We start from the raw sequence: 21,155 nt of genomic DNA, 5'->3' as shown, positions 1-21,155 counted from the left end.
ATTGAATTTTACTATTAATTTTTACAATAGAAATATTTAAATATATGTAATTTATAATGATTTTCTAACTACTAAGTGTTTGCATTCACCTTAAATGATCTAGAATCACGATAAACTAAGTTATGTAATTTTAGATTGATATCTACATGTTTGGTTTTATATTGAAGAAATAATTTTTAATTCAAAATTAATTTAGTTAAAGCAACTTTACGATGCTTTTGTTTTAAATTAAAAATTTATATTTAGTTTTATGTCTGTAAATTGACTACATTTTGTTTAAATAAAGTTAAAATTCGAAAATCATGTAACAAATTCTATAGCTACATGGTGTCATTGGTGTGTATATAACAGTGTAACACTAAAAAAATCATTGTAGTATATATTTGATTATATAACTGAAGTTATTTCACGAGTAAATATTTACATACATTTTAGTATGTAGTTTAGAGAACCTATATAATCAAATTCAAATATGTGAATTAATGGCAAGGGGTTTACTTACAGAAGCTGGTTTGATAGTTAGGTTGAAATGAATTGGAAAATTAGTTGGGAGAAGGTGAACAAGTATATATATATATATATATAGATGCTTCTAGTCTATGTTAATTCATGTACTGTCCTATAAATTTCCAAGGAACCGAGTATTCCTTTCTCAAAGGTTCAGTTCAGAAAAAGAAAAAGAGGGTTTTCTTTGACGAGAGAAAGTCGTAGCTTAGAATGGGACCTGGAGGTCCGGCCCAGGAGGCCCTCCTGGTTGGGGTCCACCAGGCCCAGGATTTTTCGGTGGTTTTTGCGATATCCCTAGCACTTTGTATTTGGTAAGTAAACTTAGACCTTGTTATCGAGTTATAGAGAGTATTTACACTATTTGAGAAGGATAACTCAAAACTATTACTTTGTTCCTATTGACCAGTAAAAATGGATGCATGAAACGCAAAAAATATTATTTATCTTTTTCGAAATCGAAAAGGAACAAATAAAATAAAACGAATGATAAAGAAAGTAGTGAGAGTGGTTAAATAGAGAAAAAAATACGTGAAAGATGTGAATTTTTCCCTTTTAATTAGTACCACTTGTTAAAGCTAATTTTTTATTTTTGTTTTCATTCCCATTGATATTGAACAGCCTCAACTTTTTGTGCTGCTGCTGGTTACTACAAGATTGCTTTGGGGGAACCTGGTCCTCCTGGGGGCCCATCCGGCCCACCTGGGCCTCCATGAGTTCCTAAATCACCATTGTTTGGAATGTTTATATTCTATGATTACCTCGTACCCTGATTGGATTGAGTTTGCTTTGTGAGTTCCAAAAGAAGAAGAAAAAAGATTTACTTCACGCTATGTTATGTAATTATCAGTCAGAGATCTGCTCTATGAATACATTTCTGTTTGATGAATGCGTTTTCCTTATCAACTTGCAAAGCAAATATACCACGATCCTTGCAACTTTTGTTTAACTTTTGGACTCATGTTTGTCACCATTACCTAAGTAAGCATTTGAACCTCAGATGACTGTGAATGGTTTTAAAGTTTGATCCAAATGCAGGTGTAACGATGGAAGTTTCTACGAGTTCGATCTGGATATTGATCCAATATCTTTTTCTCTAGCAGAATATTTTTACATTGCATTACAATAACTAATTAATCACAGGATTAAACAAACTTCGATTGGGAATATCAGAAAATAAATCGTATATACCATCCGCACAACTCGAAATACGTATAAAAATGATTTCATTTATTAATCGCAGTAAGCCAATACTGAGTCTAAAAAAAGATATGCATAATATTTTGCATGGATTTTAACCAAATATATGAATCCAAAGTGAAATACAAAAATAAGTAGGCAATCTAAATTACGATATTGGAGAAAGACCGAAAGACAACAGAATTTATAATTCACGTAAAGAAACTATAATGTCTTGGGATCAAGTTTGTTCGCTCGCTAATTATATGGCCAACCTATGCTCTATTTGAAGATCAACTCTGTAAGCAACCAGTTATCCGATTGAGCAGTAGTTGCTAAATCCATTTGTTTGGATCTTATTTATATTCAATCTATTTTTTTTAATACTCTCAATCACATGATTGACTAATTTGTATTTATTAAGAAAAATTAATTAACTTAATTATTAACATTAAATTTATCTATAATTATAGATATTTTTTTCAATTTTTTTAAATTTTATTAAAAATCTATTCATCTTCTTTGATCTCCATGAGAGAAAAAGAATAAATAAAAGTATAAAAATAATCAATGCAAAAAAATGAAATGAAGTCTTATAATAAGGGATAAAAAATCATGTCTTATAAATTGAAACTGAGACAATATTGTCTTTGTTTTTATACATGACCAAAATGATTATTTACATAAAAGGTGATATTATATTTGGCTTTGGTGCTGAATATTTCAAATAACTACTTTTTCTCAAGTGAGAAAAAAAAATAAAAAGATTTAATTATCATATTTTTTACACATTTTATAATTAAATCTGTATTTATGTTTTTTTAATGACTAAATTATCACCAAATTATATGTTTGGCTAACAAAGTAATCATTTGCCTACTCTTGCTTGTGAAATCACATGAATTTACTTTAAAAATTGACTTTTCACATTTGCTTATAATCAAATCAATTCTTTCTATATATCTGTTTTTATATTAAAAATTATTCTTTCTCTTATGGTATTTTTAAAATTTTATTTAAACTGAAAAACTATACATATACCACATGCTAATGAAATAATAAATCAAGAAGAGTAATATTATATTATCAAATGATTTTACAATTTTTTTCCCTTTACATCACCTATACAGTTTGACGCCTCGCACTTTTACTTTGTTATCATGTTTTTTTAAGTTCTCCCCCCTTTTATTATTAGCTTATATGGATACAATCAATCAAAATAAATTCATTAGATTTAATTATTGTTTGATAAAAATATTAGAATTTAGATGATCTAAATGTTATTTTTTAAATTCTCTTTTGATCGATCGTTGAATTGAATGTGACTGAAACGGAAATCTCCTTTAATTTTACATAATATATTTTTATCCTATAGAATTCGAAGATTAGTTTATAGTTGTCTTAAATGGCTAAGAGAAATTGTATGACAGTATCCAATCAATATCATCCTCTAATTAATGACTTCTACTGGCCATGAATCACTCCTTTAATTTGTTTTATCTCATCTTAACTTGATTGTGATAGCTAGGGCCTAGGGGAGTGTAATTTCCCTAGTTATCATTAGTGTCTCGTCTCATGAGTATTGCCATCCTTTTTCTTGGGTTATAATAAGAGTACAATGTACAATTAAACAAGGAAACCAGAAAGAAAAAAAAGAAAGTACAGGATCACTACTAGCCGTCCTAAATAAGCCTTAAGATACATAAGTACATAATAGTCAAACAATTGATAGAGCCAATGGTATTCATAAATATCCAAACTGTTTAGTTTAAGTTTTCTGTTGTTTGACTCTTAGAGCGAAGAAGAAAGGTAGTTCAGTAGAAACGTGTCTACCAACAAAATTTTTACTTAGGTGTTGGAGAGTTAATTACTTAGTTACGTACTGATCTATCTGGCTCGCTTCCTTAACCATGAGGAGAACAATTCTTATAAATGTCGGAAAGATAGGTCTGCAATTATATTAAAAGTGAAGGGAAGCAAATAAAATAAAAAAGTGAAGAAAGAAATTAGAAAATAAGGAGAGATATGGCGCCACCTTGGGGTCCACCGGCAGGGCCTTCCGGCGGTATCTGCAGCTGTATATGTAACCTTGTATGTTCTTGGTCAGTTCTACTTTCTCTCTATATACTACCACTAATATGCTTTTGTGATTCTTTTAAGACTTTTTTAATTTGGAGATGTACATTGTTCTATTACATATTGCACCGTGTTCAAATAACTATTTTTAACTGAATTGAATTAGAATTGAACTGAAACTTAACTGTATAGAACTAAACTATTTTTGTGAAAACTAAACTAAACTATTTTCTTGGTTAAGTTTATAAGCTGAACTGTTAGAAGAGTTCAGTTGGGAACTGTTTTGAACTGTTTCTGCAATAAAATCTATATGCTCTCATCCTATTTTTGGTTCAGTTTTATCAGTTAATTTACTTTGAATTTTTTAATTCAGAGAAATCATTTGATTATTATGTTGTGGATTAGCTAAAATTTGAAATTTCTGATAGATATATCATGTATGTTTGATTTGAACACGCGGGAATAGGCTTCTAAGTAACGCTTCTTACTTTCTTGTCAATGTTGACAAACCATGCACTAATATGGATATCATTTGATAGATAAGAGGATAGAATATAAATATAAACAATACTACTGAGTTAAATTTTCAGAACATGGAATCAAAAAGAGGAATAGGACTGTAGTCTAGGGAGTATATAAGTATGATTATTGTTTGCAGGTTATGTTAATATCTAATTGAGATATAAGCTTCCAAATCCTGAAATAGTCGTATAATTGAAAAAGTAAAATCTCTATGTTCATCCTATTTCTGAAATAGCCGTATAATCAAAATAGTTCATGAGTAAAACGGTTTGATTCAGAAGAAAGAAAAAAATACTAGTTAAGTGATCTTTTAATAGTTCAGATCAGTTTTTCAGTATAAAACTAGTTAATTGAACTGTTTTTTGTTAAAAATGTTCCCGTTCAATACAAAATTTAAGTAGTTCAGTTCAATTTTAAAAAATTATTTTATAGTTCATTTCAGTTTTCACTGCACAATTGAATTGTGAACACCCCGTTTAGTTCATCTTATCATTTCTATTGATTTTAAAATAGTTTTTGAAAATCAATTCATTATTATTTTTATTGCCCTTGGAAACATGCTACTAATCCTTTTTACTAAACAAAATTGTGGGTATGTCTTGTTTATTTATGGTCGATGGTGATACTCATTATGTGATGGCAGTTTGTATTGTCTGTGTTGCTGCTGTCTCCTGGAGAGTTGTTGCGGCCCAATGTTTGGTGGACCTCCTCCTCCTGGGCCCCCTGGTCCAGGTTTCTGATCCATTCCAGGATGAATCGAGGAAATAAAAAAACATGAATCTGTGCTGAGTGTGATGGTTGTTGTGGCTAGTGGCAACCCCTTTAGTTTCTGTTACATTTGTTTTAATGCTGTTAATAAGGGATTGTATTATGTTCTGTTGTCTGAGGCCTGTTCTTTTGTTTCCCTGAGTATTTCGTCTTATTTAAATATCAGTGTTTTCTTTAGGCTGAACTGAAACTGAATGTAAAATGCATAACTGTTTGATTTTATGAGTTGACGTGTGAAATTAATGCAGAAAAAAAATCATGATATTTCTACAGTTATTTCTTATATCACTTATTTGCAATATTCCTCGTGTTCTTTATCTCACATCATATTTATTTGAGAATTAAATCTAATCGTGTGAATATCTATTAATTTACACCCACTCAAAAATTAGATGTATATTATCAGCCTGTACTTTTTCAATTCGACAAAAATACCATTTTTGCAACCCCTCAAAATAATTTAGTTCCTTTTTTTTAAAAGGCGATTTAGTTCCTTTGTGTATGTTTTAATTTATTATTTTTTAGATTCATGTCATTTATTATTTTCTGAGTAGATAATACATGCACTGTCAGTTTAAACTATAAAATCCAATTACGAATTGTCATATATAAGTTTTAGTTTTTATACTAATTATCTTAAAAAATTATACTAAAGGTGATTTTTTTATAAAAGATTAACAATGTAAAAACTTAAACTACCAATATTTGTTCAGGAAGTATAGCTTAGGTGATTGAACAATGTGTAAATTATTGTAAAATTCTTAACCGATTGACATTATCTTCAATTCTCAGATAAAAAATACTTATAATTACCTATTAAATTCTTATATTTTGTATTATTTAAATTAAATTGTAGTTAAAATTTTAGTACATAAATTATATATAAAAAAATGCTCATAAACTATCAGTGTGAAGAGACTTTAGTAGTGCTTTAAGAAACTCGAGGGATACGTTCTTTTAGCGTTTTCAAATTTTCCTTAACTAATTCCCCCACATCATATGCACAAATACATGTCAAAATAACTACCTATTTGAATTACAGGGTAGATGAATGCACTGAAGCCCCTTTTAAGCTTTGGCTGAGATGAAGCACCTTAAAAAAATCCTTTCTATTCCTCGTCATCATCGTCTTCTTCAGGTGCCTCTTTTAGCCACTACAAAAAGAAACGATAGATGGCTTACATAAGAAAGTAATGCATCTTATAGGATAGTAGTGAAAACGCAGATAACATAACCAAGTTCTATAAGTGTGAAAAAATAGACAATCATGCTTACTTGAATTAACTTTTGGGCCTGCTTAACAAAAACTTTATCTGCCTCGTCAGCATCTTTTAACTCGGCTTCCCAACTCAAAATAGCATCTTCTTCTACAACATCTTCATTGTACAAGTAGTGCAAAATCTGAAAGCAATTAAGAAGTCATGAGATGGGGGGAAAGCCGAAAGTGGAGTGACTTGTAAGAATATAAAACACACTCCAACGACATTACAGTTAAAAATGTCAACCTAAATATCACAGAAGTACTTTGATACAGAAGAATGAGAGTATGAGAAGTTTCTGAAACCTTTCTTTCGCCTTAAAATTCATTTCATAACATTGTTAACTGATGACTTTAGACAGAACAGCAATACATAAGTTATGATTGATATTGAAGTAATTTCTATTTGACCAAAAGGATATAACATTATTTAAAATTGACTTTAGACAGAATAGCATTAAAACACCACACATTAACAAGCCTAACTTATGCAAGATATAAAAATCCATTTGACAACTATGAAAGATACACACCCACGTTTATAGTTCAATGCATCTTTCAGATGTTCACACTAACAGAATGAGACATATCAATAAGCCTAATAACTTGCAGAAGATAAGCATACCCTTGTGAACAATGGAGCAAATTCCTTAGCAGATTCCTCACATATTTCTTCAAATTTAAGTATTACTTCGATCTGGAGTAAGAAAAAAAACTGAAAACAGGTAAGCAGAGGGGCTGGCCATTATGTAATGGAAATCAAATAGGGAAGTGGCAAATAAACTGCCATACTGTATTCAGGTTGAGCAAAATTCTATTATTGACAAAAACATTAGACAATTCACAAAAATAATTCAAAAAGATAGATCTTTTTTAACAACTCAAAGTTCATTAAACTAATGAAGTGCTACCATGTTTCACACAATTAAAGATCTTTTTGCCTTTTCTCTTTCTTTAACCGATAAGTAATTTTAAAGACAACCACAATGTAACTATTAGATGAAATAATAACCAAGCTCAAAGATCGCTCAGCAGAGAATCTAAAAGTGATTTTATTTGATACTGCCAGAGAAATCCTAAATTTAGCAGCAGAAAAAACTAACAGTTTATATACTCTAAAACAAGTTAAAAAATCATGTCAAGAACAAAAAATACCATGCATGCCAATGTAGATATTTAATCAGTATGAGAAAAGGCAACAACACTCGAGTACTCCAGCCAACATGCAGCATTGCATGTTTAATTTTGCAATTTTGTGAAAGAAAGTTGTATCCTGAAATAATGAGAATGAATATATATGTTCTACAGAATGCTTTAGAAATAAATAAAGAAAAATACTTACAAGATAATCAGTCAATATTATAATAAAAATTGCTAGTACACAAGCAAACATGAATATCTTAAATTAAGTAAAGGGGAGAGAATTGACAGATGCACCTGCTCATCTATGTCAGTCAGATAGGATGTAAGAGCCTTTTTCCATTTTGTAAATACAGCCTGAACATTTTGAAGCAAAACATCTGAAACATATTCATCCCAAGCAATAATAAAATCAATAAGCAAACATTAATACATAAAAAATAGCCAAAAAAACAACTAAAAATGAGTAACATATTTACAGTCAATCCCCTGTACAAAGTGATAAAAAGTAAAATCAGATGAGCAACAGACTCCAATAGGAGAAGTCAGCTCCATGGATCAAATCACACCATCAGACTATCAAAACAATCTAGAGTTTTTATTTTTAATAACAATTTAGAGTAAATTGTTTTTCCACGATTCCTCTTAATATTTTCTTAGGTCTTCCTTTACCCCTTTTAAACACTCTTCCATTTGACTCACTTTTCTCACTAGAGCCGCCAGTTGATTAATTTATCCAACCATTCTGTATATTTTGTTATTCAGTTTCTCTGACAAGGTCAAGATGCCAAGTTTTACAAGTATGTTCAAGTTCTAAAATAAATTCTAGAAGTTATTTTAATTTAATAAGAAAGGAATTCCATATAAAGAAAACAAATGGAAAAGATAAAAAAGATTATATTTAAAGAAGGGATAGCTCACCAGCTGAACTATGGGGGGTGTCTAAAGCATACTTCATCATGGCAGAAAATACAGCTCCAGCACAATCAGCAGCTAGCTTATTGTATGACAACCTACCAAATAAATAAAGCCAATGTTACTATAAATTCATGCCCACTGAATGCATCAAAATTCAAGAAATTCTATGCTACAATCACTGACTGTAAGCTTCATGATAAGTTTATGATATAAGCTCTCATGTCATGAGCTTATTTAGGCTTAAGTAATCTACCCAAACACAACCTTAATGTCATCCATGAAGAGAGAAATAAATACAAATTTTTCACATGACAAAAACTTGTGAACTTTTAACAAGAGAATCCATTCCTCCGTGTGTGTGTGTGTGTGTGTGTGAAAATCAGATGAGATGGTATGGGTCTACATTCAACTTTAAAGAATACATATAAGTATATTACTTACTTCAAAGAATTGATTTCTAAGATCAAATGGCTTTCTTGTATGTTTTCATGCACAGCCCTGAGAAAGGTTGCTTCAACCTGCAAATGATGGAGTATTTAAAAATCTGATATCCACACAATGCATCTGACATGAGTTTAAAGGTGAAAATCCTAACCTCTTTCTCAAAGTAGTAAGAGTCATCTCTAGAATCTTCATGATCATCATCATCTGAATAATTAGAATTAGGTTTCAGTTCTCCAGAAGGTGGAAGAAAACTATCATCATTCTCCAGATCATCTTTCATAGTTTTAATTGCCTCCATAACTTTATCTTTAGGAATAGGCGCCACCGAATGCCTCCACTCTTCTTCATGGCTTCCTTCACATGTTGACCACACATGACCAGCCCCACCCATACCCAACTGGTCAACAAAAGAAAGTGTACTGAGAAACAATAAATTTCCTATCCGAATCTCAGGGTTTATTTTTGTAGTCCCTCCAAAAAAAGGAGTATGATATTGCAATTTTATAAACAATATTAGCCACTTATTTTGATATTGCATTTTTTATAATCAATATTAGCCACTTATTTTTTTATTGCAGGTAGTGTAAAAAGAGAGATGAAAGTTGGTAAGCAAGTGACAAAGCAAAAGAAAACTAAATAATTTTACTTTTTATTGACACGGAATATGGCATGACAGTCAGGGAAGTGGAGACCATGAACAGAGTTGAGGCAATAATATTAGCCAGTGTTTACCGGAAGAGACAGATTGCAGAGATGCTAGCTGGCAATATAGTAGTGAAGATTGAAGTGACGTGTTTCCATGAAAATTTGCAATTTAGCGTTAAAAATGTTGCAAATGCAATAATGTTTTGAAAACAAAATAAAAATAATTTAGTGGTAATTATTTTTCAAAGTGGTCCTTGTTAAATAATTTAGTAATTTATTTTTAAAAAAATGAATATAAGCTTAATCTTCATGATATACCAAGAACAAGACATACTGAAATAATGGTGAAAAACTGAAAATCATAAATCTAAAAGCCTTATGGAACTAACCTCCGAGGCAGGACTAAAATGTGTCTCCAATACTTTGGAAGCAATCTCTACATCTGATTTATCCACTTGGCTGCCTATGACTGTATACATGAAAAAAGTGATTGAAAGGTTTAGCATATGTATTTATTCTATTAATCAATAGAGAGCATAAAGCAAAAGAATTTTTTTTATAATTTAATCAAATATAGAAGCTACAATTAGAATAGTTGATCAAATGGAGGACAACCCAATAATTGAGTTTAGTATTCCTCCAGGACCTAAACTTTTTATGGAAAATAAATTACGAGATTCAACTATTATTCTTACCAATTAAGAACCCCAACTTTATTAAAATGTATTTTTATTAATGAACTGATGAAAAGACAAAATCATCTAACTCAGTAGATGAAAATAATAATACGAACAAAATGCATATAGCATGTATGTCCTAATTTTTTTCAATTATAGATAAGGTCCTTAATTGGTCATCACAATAAAGTTGTGGTCTTTCTACAACACTCTTCTCCCAATAATTATAGATGAAAACCAATAAAAGTAAGTGAAATCATTAAAAAGGATATAGAATTAGATGTAAATGGTATCTTAATTTGGTTTTCAACAAAACATAATAGTGTCAGTTGATTCATGTGACCAACCCTATCTAGTGAGAAAAGGTTTTGGCCATTCTACTATCTTAATATATTGGCCTATCAAACCAAGAAAAACAATAAGGACTTACCCCTCGATCAACAGCAGTTTTATCCAAACACACATACAAACAATGCCTTACAAGAAAGAAATCTTTAGGCAGACATAAAAAAATACATTCCCGTCCAAACATTTATTTATATTCAATTTCCAGTACACTACAGTGCACCACAAGAATTTTAATTGCAAGATTACTGGAATCAAATAAATCAACCCATAGTTTTAATATAACAGCTAACAAGGTCAACATACTTGTTTGAAGCATTGAATGCAACAAATTTGAATTACAGTGTACAAATTTATCAGTGGTTATAGTTTTGCTTAAGAACCTAAATTTTTTGTCTCTCTGATTTTGTTAACTCTAGGCAATATTTCATATGCTATCAGTATCACATTTTGCAAAGCTAATTATTTAATTTAACAACAGGAGAATAAACAATACCACTAGTACTATCAGCATATTCAAGCTCCTCGTCACTGTCTTCCTCAATTGGCTGCTGTAACAGAGATACATTTGAATATGGAGGAACAACAAACTCAGGCCCAACTACGACCTGAAAGCAAAAAATTCCTGGATGCATCAAAAGCTGTATACATAATAAATTATTGACAAAAGACAGTCTCTATATTTCCATCTCAGGATGATCAATTGAAATAATTAAATAGACAAGAAGCAAAGTGAATTTCAAACACTTATTAGATACACTAACTCGGTCAAGAAAATGAAAGTAAATCATTAGATTCATATTTATACACCATAAGCAAAAAAAATAATAGCAAATTTACTCTTATCACAATATCAAAATAGAATTTCAAAAGGCAATTTTAAAAGAAATTGCCGATAGTTAAAAATAACTTTGCATCACAATTTAAACTATTCATGACAAATCCAAAATATAATTTATATATTTAAATACATTTTGTTAATTTGAATATTTACAATATAACTTATATATTAAAATTATTTATTTATTATAAATTTTTATTATATAAAAATAAACACTTATCTGTGCATTACACAAGCTAAGATACCAGTAATGATTAATATTATAACACTATGATTTCAATTATTCTCAACCCTTTCTTTTTGTCTGAACCCTCTGTTTCCGAAAGCCACTTTGGGACTTGAGTAATCTGAGATAGGTGGACCCACTCATGGGAGAAAAATTCCACATGCCAGTATGCTTATTTTCTTCATTCAAAAAAACTTGAACCCACGACCTTACATAAGAGAAACCAAGCTCCTTGCGACACCAAGTTTCAGCACATCAAATAAAGTATTTAGTTTGAAAGATCTTGATGCTCTAATTTATTAACACAACTATTGTGGTGAAGCACGAACAGTTTTGAAGCAAGTCAAAACAAATGAGAAACAAGAAGGAAGAAATGATGGCTATTAGCATGGTATAGATAGTACAAGGACACAAACCTTAAAAGACAAAATAACACCAGGTTCCAGAACAGCCCCTGACTTTATAATCACCCCATCACATACAATTGCATGCTGGAGTTTACAGCCATCTTCTATGCTGATGTTATCCCATATATAGCATCCCTCTATGATAACATTTGACCCAATTTTACATCCTTCACCAATAACAGAATTTAAAATTTTAGTGTTATGCCCAATTTTGGTGCCAGATCCTATGACAGTGAAAGGGCCAATAACAGCAGACTGTGATTGTGATATTTCTGAAAGGAGAAAAAATAATTTGTCAAAATAGAATACATTAAATGCATTAAAATAGATAAAATTGGTGAAAAATAGTTAACAACCTACAAGTAAGAGCCGTAATATGATAAATACTTGATAATTAAATAAATCAAGAGCTTAAGCTTGTTGAAAATGACTGTGGTATATCAAGCAAACAGACAAACTTAATCATTGATCGAGACTAGACCTAGTATATGAGCACACCATACTATCATGTAATACTAAACAATTCACCAGCATTCCCAATATACACTACAAAATTTTCATCCATACCCGAAGCACGGTATATTCCTTGTCGTTCAAGTTTAGTAGCTGTGTCGCCAAAATTCATTACATCTGGCACCAGTGGATATGTCCATCGATGAATTATATCCTTGCTGACAGTGTCGTAGCTTCGGAAATTATCAATCCTTGCAGCATAGTCTGAGTGGATTTCATGAACAAAAATTTTGTACCCCATTATCTGAAAGAAACATATGGTCAACATTGATGTGGTGTATACATAATGCAATAATTTAAAGAATATGTCCAATAGAAAAATATAAAAGCAACACAGATGATGAGCTTGTATACCAAAACATTTGAAGACAGGAAATGCATAAGCTATAAGACTGGTTAGTTGTTCATAAGTCCAATGCATGTCCAAAAGTTATTGGAAAAATGTCCTAGTATGGAAGTAGGAGATTATTCAAGTTCCAACACATGCAAACACATGATCACTACAAAAAAACAGTGTTTTATATGTGCTCATCAACATGACACCTCTGAAGGAACGTCAAAGGTTCATACGAGATAAAATTTAAGTTTATTCTTTTGGTAAAATGAATATATAAAAAAATCAAAAGGATAAGTTTTTCCTTCCAAGAAGGACTTTGGGAAGAACTTCAGAAAGAATTGCAGAATCCATAGTACCAATTACCAAAACACAAGGAAGAGAATTACATCATCAAGAAGCAATCCCTTGACAAAATGACGCCGTAGATGCTGGTAGTCAAAATTGTCTGTAAATAGGCTAAGGACTTCAGGTGAGCAGATGTCAATGTAACAATCCTGCAGAAAAGATAACCCAATGAGCTCAAAATTTGTGATAAGGTTGTCTCAAGCCAGAGATATGTCTCTACAAAAAACTAGCAAAGAAATAATAACAACAGTAAATAGTTCATTAACTAACTGAAATTAAAATTAGATGGGTAACACATTCAATTGAGAATCAATAGATCATTTTTGGGCACCCAATTGTGAGATAAACATCATTGGAACTCATTAATTGTCCCTAAACAGTAAAAGTTTTCATGGGCATGAATTTAAATTCATAATTTTGTCCAGGAATTAGTTATACCTGTTTTTTACAAATAAGTACCAGCAATCAAATTCATTTTTTGCAAGAAGTTAAATTGAAAGTTAAGCAGAAATATCTGAAGATAACGGTTCAACCTGCTTGTCATGATGCAGAGAGAGTGAAGGATTATCAGCAAGCAATGACTTGTCAAGATGTAGTGTTCCTTTCGATTGATCTGCCCTATCCTCATAATACAGAAGTTGCTTGGTATTAGGATCAATGGCCATGAAAAGTTCATCAGTACCAAGTCGAGACTGATGGATAGCTGGATTAGGTTTTGACCGTTTAATGACCATAGTCATTACAGCATTACTATCTTTCTTCTTCCTCTCTTTATGCTCTAGAAGTGCCTGAGTAAGCGACATATTGCTTACAGTATCTCCACTGATAAGGACAAAGTCTCCATGTATCTTCAACGTAAAAAACAATTCAAAAGTGTTAGTATACAACAATTAAGGATCACTACTCGGACAGTGACAAACAGCAGCATGTTTTGAAAATAGCAAAAATATTTTTTAAAAATGCAGTAAATCCTAATAGTAATTACTATAGACTGGCAGCGGCTGATTTGTGAGATTCTAAAATTTTCCTTTTAAAGAACCTAACTGAAACAGCGCATGCAGAAATTTTCATCATAAAGCTATAATTCTAAAAATAATTTTAAATGACAAAAGAGGTGATAATGGATCATTATGCTTTAAAAGACTAAAGTCTGTTTATGATAAAAATGAACCAAACTGTAAGATTACAATAACCATAACTATTCTACTCTACGAGCTAGTTAGCGGTCTTTACAAGGTACTAGAAGATACCTCTTAACTATTCTATTCAGTGTAAAATATTTTACACTCTCAACCAATCAGAAATCATGGTTGGAGTGATTTTTTAAGGTAATTATAGTAAAAGTCAACAAACTTATCATATATATATATATATATGATGACAATTTATGATTGGAATTTACTCCTTCTGAAAACCAATTCTGCGTAAGAAGAGACATGGTTTAATAACAATTATAATATCAACTATTTAAGCCTTGCAACGCAGTGTCTTTATTGTATCCAAACAAGTGCCTGCACAAATTAAAACCGGAGTCGAAAAGAAAGACATACCACATTGCGCTCATAAATTACACGTAGCGCATCTCCGGCGCTGACAGAGTTCTGCGACTCTACAGTCGTTACCGTAAAATTAGGTTGAGAGAGCCACTCAGATTTCTCGAGGTAGCTAATGACCTGCTTTGAATGAGAACAGCAGAAAACGAAAACCTCTTCGACGCCAGCGGATTCGAGCCAAGTGAGCGTGTAATTTATCATCGGAACATTCACGAGCGGCAGCAGCACCTTCAAAACCACGAAAAAAAATAAGCAAATAGAAAATGCAGGTTATGGAGGGGGGAGATTGAAGAGCGTTGTAGTAAAGGAAGGTTTACTTTGGGGCGTTCGAGCGTGATAGGTCTGAACTTGGTGGTGAAACTATCGGCCAAGAGAACGGCCTGCAACGGAACCCGAACCAGTTCGTCGGGGTCCTCTGAAACCCTAGCACCGCTTTTTTTCTGTGCGCCCATTTTGATTTCCTGATATTGTTTTCTTATCCCCGCGCAAGCAAACAATTCGAGAGAACTGCTATCGGGAATATAAGCTCAAGACTCAACTCAACACAAGTTTGCAGTCACTAGAGACAACCGAGTGTATGGATTTATTCCGTGTTTGGTTTGATTCTATTCCGCCACACTACAATTTACAGAGTCACAGAATGGAGCCGTCGTGCCAAACTACATTCTGGTCTTTTTTGTTTTTTTAATAGTCCCAAAGGCCTTTGAATCTTGGGCTCAAGTATAGAATATAAGCTCATCCTACTTACACCTATTTTTACTACTCCTCACACCGCCCACTTAATTTTTCTTAATAAAATACTATTTTAATTTCATTAATATAATTACATAAATTGGTTTCCATGATATAACCTTTTTGGTAACCACGGGGCTTTAGAATATCCCTGGTGGAACTTCACAAGCTCCAATCCATTCTTTTGAATCAGTTATGCGATCATCCGTTAAAGATTTAATTACACTTAAAACCTATTATAAAACCTAGTTTTTGTAACATAGACCAGCAGGTATTTTATAAATAAGAGTCGGATAACTCTCTTAATGCAAATAATTGTGTATCAAGACTCAAACTCTGGAACATTTAATTAAACTAAAACAACCAACTTCAGTTGAACCACGCCCTCGCCCTCCATATGAAATTATTATATATGATAAGTAAGATCTTAGCAAAACTTATAAATTTAACTCAAAAGTATATAGATTCCCACACCACAGGAATTGAACAAGGCCTTAAATCTGAAGGGGTACCAATAAATAAATATCAACGGCTTGTATTATGATTTGTCTTATCTGGCTCTGTTTGTGATTCCCCGCATTGCACGCTTTTCCTTTGTCTCTTCTTTTCTCAACGATTGTCTTCTATTTTTCTCCGAGTTTTTCTCTTCTGCTGCAACCAAACAAATATCTGCAACATTCTCTCAACTCATTCATTATTCTCTTTGTTTCTCTTCCTCATTTCGCTTTTGCACCCTCCTTGGAATCATTGCACGCAGCTTAAAACTGAAAAACTGAAAATTTCACATTGCAATCTGCTAAGAACTCGAACGAGAGTTTGGTTCCTTTGGTTTCTCTTTTCACCACAAAATTAATATTAGGTGCTCTTTCCACGTAAAACGTTTGCATGTTCATTATGTCACGTGAATTAATGCTGAACTCATGGTTAGAAAAATTATCTTTACGTGTTTTCTAATGTTATTAGCCTTACATGCATCTTACTTTCCTGTTCTCATTGCAGAGAGACTTTAATTAGTTGTTGCAATTTATAAGATTGAAATTAAGGAGGCTCTTGAAATGAGTACAGCTCCAAAAACTATATATATATATAGATAGATAGATATATGAATATGGGCTTGGATTGTAAAGTGGCATTGCACGTTGTATAACTCAAGAAAGAAAAGCTGAATTTCGTTGCAAACTGGTTCTGTGATAGAGGGTGACAAAATGGGTGGTGAATTAAGTTACGTGCTTTCAAAAATGGAAATGCTAACTTCAGATCATGCCTCCGTTGTGTCCATGAACATTTTCGTGGCTCTGCTTTGTGCTTGCATTGTCATTGGCCATCTTCTTGAGGAGAATCGGTGGCTGAATGAGTCTATCACTGCCCTTTTGATAGTAAGTCATCATCCCTTTATAAATTAATATAAATACTATAAACAAATTGGTATGTATTTACATACATATACATTTTTTTTTTGTTATGTTATTGGTGTGAATATCCACCAGTTTGGCGATGAATAATCTCCGTCCGAACCGTGACTTTGCTCATGTATGTAAACTATTATAATATAAATGGCTGAGTTAATTTATTAATTGCTATTTTCAGGGTATTTGCACTGGGGTAGTCATTTTGTTGTTGAGTCGCGGTAAAAGCTCGCATCTTCTAGTTTTCAGTGAAGATCTTTTCTTTATATACCTTCTGCCACCTATCATATTTAATGCCGGGTAAAGTTTTTAGCACCAACTAGTTGTCTAATGATAATGAGGATAAAATGTTTGACGCTGTATTTATCATTGTCTAATTAGTTGCAACCCAATGAAAGTTATTTTGTACTTAGAGCAAGGTATACATAAGTGATGTTACATAATTATTGCAGGTTTCAGGTTAAAAAGAAACAGTTTTTTGTTAACTTCATTACCATTACCCTGTTTGGAGCTGTTGGTACATTAATAAGTTGTAGCATCATAACTTTTGGTATGTCTTTTCTCCTTTACATGGATTTTTTATGTTGTTCATAAAATTTAACATAGACAAAAAAAATGGTTTCTCAGATTATAGTTAATTTGTTAAGCATTGTGCACACAAAAAAAATGGAAATTGCTTATTTCTTATCTTACTTAAACTTTTGAAGCATTGTTTCAGGTGTCACGCAAATTTTTAAGAGAATGGGTGTTGGTAAATCACTGGATATGGGGGATTATCTAGGTATTATATTATTCAAACTCATCTATTTGGCAACTTATCAATTGTCAATCTGTTTTGTGACTCAATTTTTCAATTTTTTTCAGCAATTGGTGCAATATTTGCTGCAACAGATTCTGTCTGCACATTGCAGGTTTGGAACAATATGTGCCTTTTTCCGCAACGTTGCAGCAACCAAGGTGTCAATGCTTAGTACTGAACTTATAAATGATGTTGCAGGTGCTAAACCAGGATGAGACACCTTTACTGTACAGTCTTGTATTTGGCGAGGGTGTTGTGAATGATGCTACATCTGTGGTGCTTTTCAATGCAATCAAAAGTTTTGACCTCAACAAAATTGACCACAGAATTGGTTTGCATTTTTTTGGCAACTTCTTGTATCTGTTTACCACAAGCACCTTGCTTGGGGTCTTGGTAAACTACCTTGCTCCTTCTAATTCTGAAGTGTAGACATCACACACACGATAGCAAGATCTAAGTCAACAGTTATCACTTAGCACATGCATTCACATTGATAATGCATATGGTCTTGGTATAATCTATAAAGTACTGATACTTTCATTTACTTAATGTATTTGATACTGATATTTCTGGACATTTCACCGATACATAACTGTGAAGTATAGAACCTTAAAAAAATTGAGAAACTAATATGGCTACATATGATACATATAAACATGTATAATATAGAAACATTAAAGCATTGTCCCTTGATGGAAATTGTCCTCTTTATGTATGATGTCAAGAAGTGATTCATGATGATAATGGTTTATAATTCTTACTGAATTTTTAGTAATGTCCACTAGTTATGTTCTGAATTTGGATGTTATACATATTTTTAGAACATCGTATCAGATATGTATCGCATTTGTGCGTCATAGGGTCTAATATGTCTATATCACCTTGCAGGCTGGTCTACTTAGCGCTTACATTATTAAAACGCTGTATATTGGCAGGTATCATATTGAGAGAATTGTTTTCACCATCGCTATTGTCGTTCAGCAGTTACTATGATAGTATTCTATTGTTTTATATTCTATATTCTATATATGCAGTTCCTATGATATTATTTTTTTCGTAAGGAAAATAAATTAACTTAGTTCACTTCAGTGGAATCACTTATTAACTGGGGTCTTCGTAATCTACCATAAAAAAATTGTGATAATTTTTTAGATGTTCAACAAATTGCTCACTCATTGCAGGCACTCTACAGATCGTGAGGTTGCTCTTATGATGCTAATGGCATACCTTTCCTACATTCTGGCTGAAGTAAGTTTTAAAGAACTTCAGAAATGTTCTGTACAGTATGTCTTTTTTGAGCTCTATATCTATTTTTTGTTGTGGTACATTCATTAATCATTAACGGGTTCTGATATATTCTGCAGTTATGGTATCTGAGTGGCATTCTCACTGTATTCTTCTGTGGGATTGTTATGTCTCATTATACTTGGCATAATGTGACTGAGAGCTCGAGAATAACTACCAAGTATATCCTCTAAACAAATTTCTTCAAGCTAAGCTATATATGGATCTATTTGGGGTAGTAACACTGTCTAATTTGATATATTAAACTACTTGCTGTTACAGACATGCTTTTGCAACTCTCTCATTTGTTCTTGAAACCTTTATCTTCCTTTATGTTGGTATGGATGCCTTGGACATTGAAAAGTGGAGGTTTGTTAGTGATAGGTAAGTCTTGTATTCTCTCAGACTAGTGAAAATAATCATTAAAACCTTGCCCTTTTTTACTCACGAAAGATTGTTGAATCATGTGTCTCCTTTTACTTACTGTAGAAAAACAATGTGTGACTCACTCGATTTCTTCTGCAGGCCTAAAACATCTGTTGCTGTGAGTTCAGTTTTATTGGGTCTAGTGCTTGCTGGAAGAGCAGCCTTTGTTTTTCCCCTATCCTTCTTATCCAACCTCACTAAAAAGACGCAAAGTGAAAAAATAAGTTTCAGGGAGCAGGTATGGCTACATTTCTGTCAATAAGTATTTTCTCTCAGGATTTCTTGGATTGTCAGGTTATGTTGACAAGTTTTCTCACTTTAGGTGATAATTTGGTGGGCTGGTCTTATGAGAGGTGCTGTTTCAATGGCACTTGCCTACAATCAGGTAAGAGCAACATGTGGGGGCTGTTTAAAACCTCGGATACAATCTTAAGGTTTGATGTTTCTAAAAATGACACTTTGTAAAATGCAGTTCACCTTGTCCGGTCACACTGAACTGCGAACCAATGCCATCATGATCACCAGCACCATTACTGTTGTGCTTGTCAGCACAATGGTAAGACGCATGACGAATGCTTCTTGTAAATTTGTTTGAAATTTCATGGTTTTGTTAATAAGGAGATTTTGCTTTTTGCTTCGTTCATGATTACTCCTAGCGTAGGTTAACCATTTGATAATTGTTATAGGTCACATATATAATATGCTATACCTCATTAGCTTCACAAGAAAAATCTCTAGAGGTGGTGCTGACACAATTTGATTACTACTTGTCAGGTGTTTGGTTTGATGACTAAGCCACTCATAAGGTTTTTGCTGCCTATTAACCCCCCTCCTAAACGCAAAAACAGCATGTCAGATATAGGTTCATTTAATAATTCCCCCAAATCAATCACTATGCCCTTTCTTGGAGGCTCCCAAGATTCTGAAAACGAATTTGATGGCAGTGAAAATCAACGTCCAAGCAGTATTCGTGCCTTACTAACAACTCCAACACATACCGTTCATCAACTATGGCGTAATTTTGATAATTCATTTATGCGTCCAGTTTTTGGTGGTAGGGGATTTGTTCCTGTAGTTCCTACCTCAACAACCGCTCGCACCATTAATCAACAATGGCATTAAGAAGAGTGCCCAGAAACTGTATATTATTGTAAACTGAAAATTTTGTGAAGATCAAGCAACGCATGTATAAAAAACACGTTAAGTTTGGTAGAGTTTTTTGGGTAGTGAGAAATCTTTGTGCCATGAGTTTTATCATCCTGTACAAGTGACTAGTGCGAGAATTGTAAATTTTCAGTTATGAACTCATTTTCTTTCTTTTTTTAGTCCATCCGTTCTTAACTATAAAATCAATTTGGAAATTTATTTGTTCCTTTTTACAAAAATATTTTCTAATCTTTAGATATATTAATTATTTTTTCTACATACTCTTATTTAATTATTTTCTCTCCAAAGATTAATAATTAAGTGAATAGAAAATAAATAAAAAATTAAAATAATAATTCAATTAATTGACAAATTTAATATAATTAAACTAACTAACTACTTTTCTTTAAGAAAAGTACATTAATTAAAAGGATATTATAAATAAGGTCGGAGGGAATATAAGCTAAGATTATTGAGAATTACTTATTACTTTACAAGCACTGGGATCGTACGCAGCCTAGGAAAGACTAATTTTACAGATATAGATTGGAGAGTGGAATGTTGTAGAGAGATGAAATAGGAAAAGTTATTCCATTGTTTGGATTTAAGAATGGAAAGTGAAAAAAAATAATCATGACCTATTTTATGCTGTTACTTAACCCCA

The 21,155-nt window shown here is 32.2% G+C and overlaps 2 protein-coding genes and 2 long non-coding RNA genes across 4 annotated transcripts; 3 read left to right on the top strand and 1 right to left on the bottom strand.

The window, feature by feature from the left end:
- Positions 1–601: 601 nt before the first annotated feature.
- On the top strand, positions 602–1,508 carry LOC114405575. Its single transcript, XR_003665271.1, has 2 exons — positions 602–818; positions 1,126–1,508. It is a non-coding gene; the product is annotated as an uncharacterized LOC114405575 (long non-coding RNA).
- Positions 1,509–3,605: 2,097 nt separating this feature from the next.
- LOC114407662 lies at positions 3,606–5,332 on the top strand. Its single transcript, XR_003665671.1, has 2 exons — positions 3,606–3,785; positions 4,925–5,332. It is a non-coding gene; the product is annotated as an uncharacterized LOC114407662 (long non-coding RNA).
- A 567-nt stretch (positions 5,333–5,899) lies between these two features.
- On the bottom strand, positions 5,900–15,369 carry LOC114407661 (translation initiation factor eIF-2B subunit epsilon-like). The gene is made up of 15 exons (XM_028370843.1): positions 15,016–15,369; positions 14,696–14,926; positions 13,679–13,993; positions 13,187–13,294; positions 12,518–12,707; positions 11,960–12,222; positions 10,973–11,084; positions 9,844–9,923; positions 8,961–9,206; positions 8,807–8,883; positions 8,369–8,460; positions 7,745–7,827; positions 6,933–7,004; positions 6,325–6,450; positions 5,900–6,203 (listed from the first exon to the last, which is right to left on the bottom strand). Exons 1-15 carry the CDS (start codon positions 15,148–15,150, stop codon positions 6,159–6,161), a joined length of 2,175 nt encoding a protein of 724 aa, XP_028226644.1. The 5' UTR covers positions 15,151–15,369; the 3' UTR covers positions 5,900–6,158.
- Positions 15,370–16,046: 677 nt separating this feature from the next.
- On the top strand, positions 16,047–20,645 carry LOC114407660 (sodium/hydrogen exchanger 1-like). Its single transcript, XM_028370842.1, has 15 exons — positions 16,047–16,353; positions 16,430–16,806; positions 17,018–17,136; positions 17,289–17,386; positions 17,555–17,617; positions 17,701–17,747; positions 17,834–18,028; positions 18,524–18,570; positions 18,817–18,883; positions 19,000–19,100; positions 19,202–19,303; positions 19,445–19,583; positions 19,668–19,730; positions 19,818–19,901; positions 20,120–20,645. The coding sequence occupies exons 2-15, from the start codon at positions 16,636–16,638 to the stop codon at positions 20,465–20,467; spliced, it is 1,644 nt and encodes a 547-aa protein (XP_028226643.1). The 5' UTR covers positions 16,047–16,353; positions 16,430–16,635; the 3' UTR covers positions 20,468–20,645.
- The last annotated feature ends 510 nt before the right edge of the window (positions 20,646–21,155 follow it).

This window comes from Glycine soja, chromosome 3, assembly GCF_004193775.1.
Source record: "Glycine soja cultivar W05 chromosome 3, ASM419377v2, whole genome shotgun sequence".
Classification (NCBI taxonomy): domain Eukaryota; kingdom Viridiplantae; phylum Streptophyta; class Magnoliopsida; order Fabales; family Fabaceae; genus Glycine; species Glycine soja.
The sequence above is the reverse complement of the archived record's forward strand: the minus strand, read 5'-3'. Positions and strand labels throughout refer to the sequence as shown.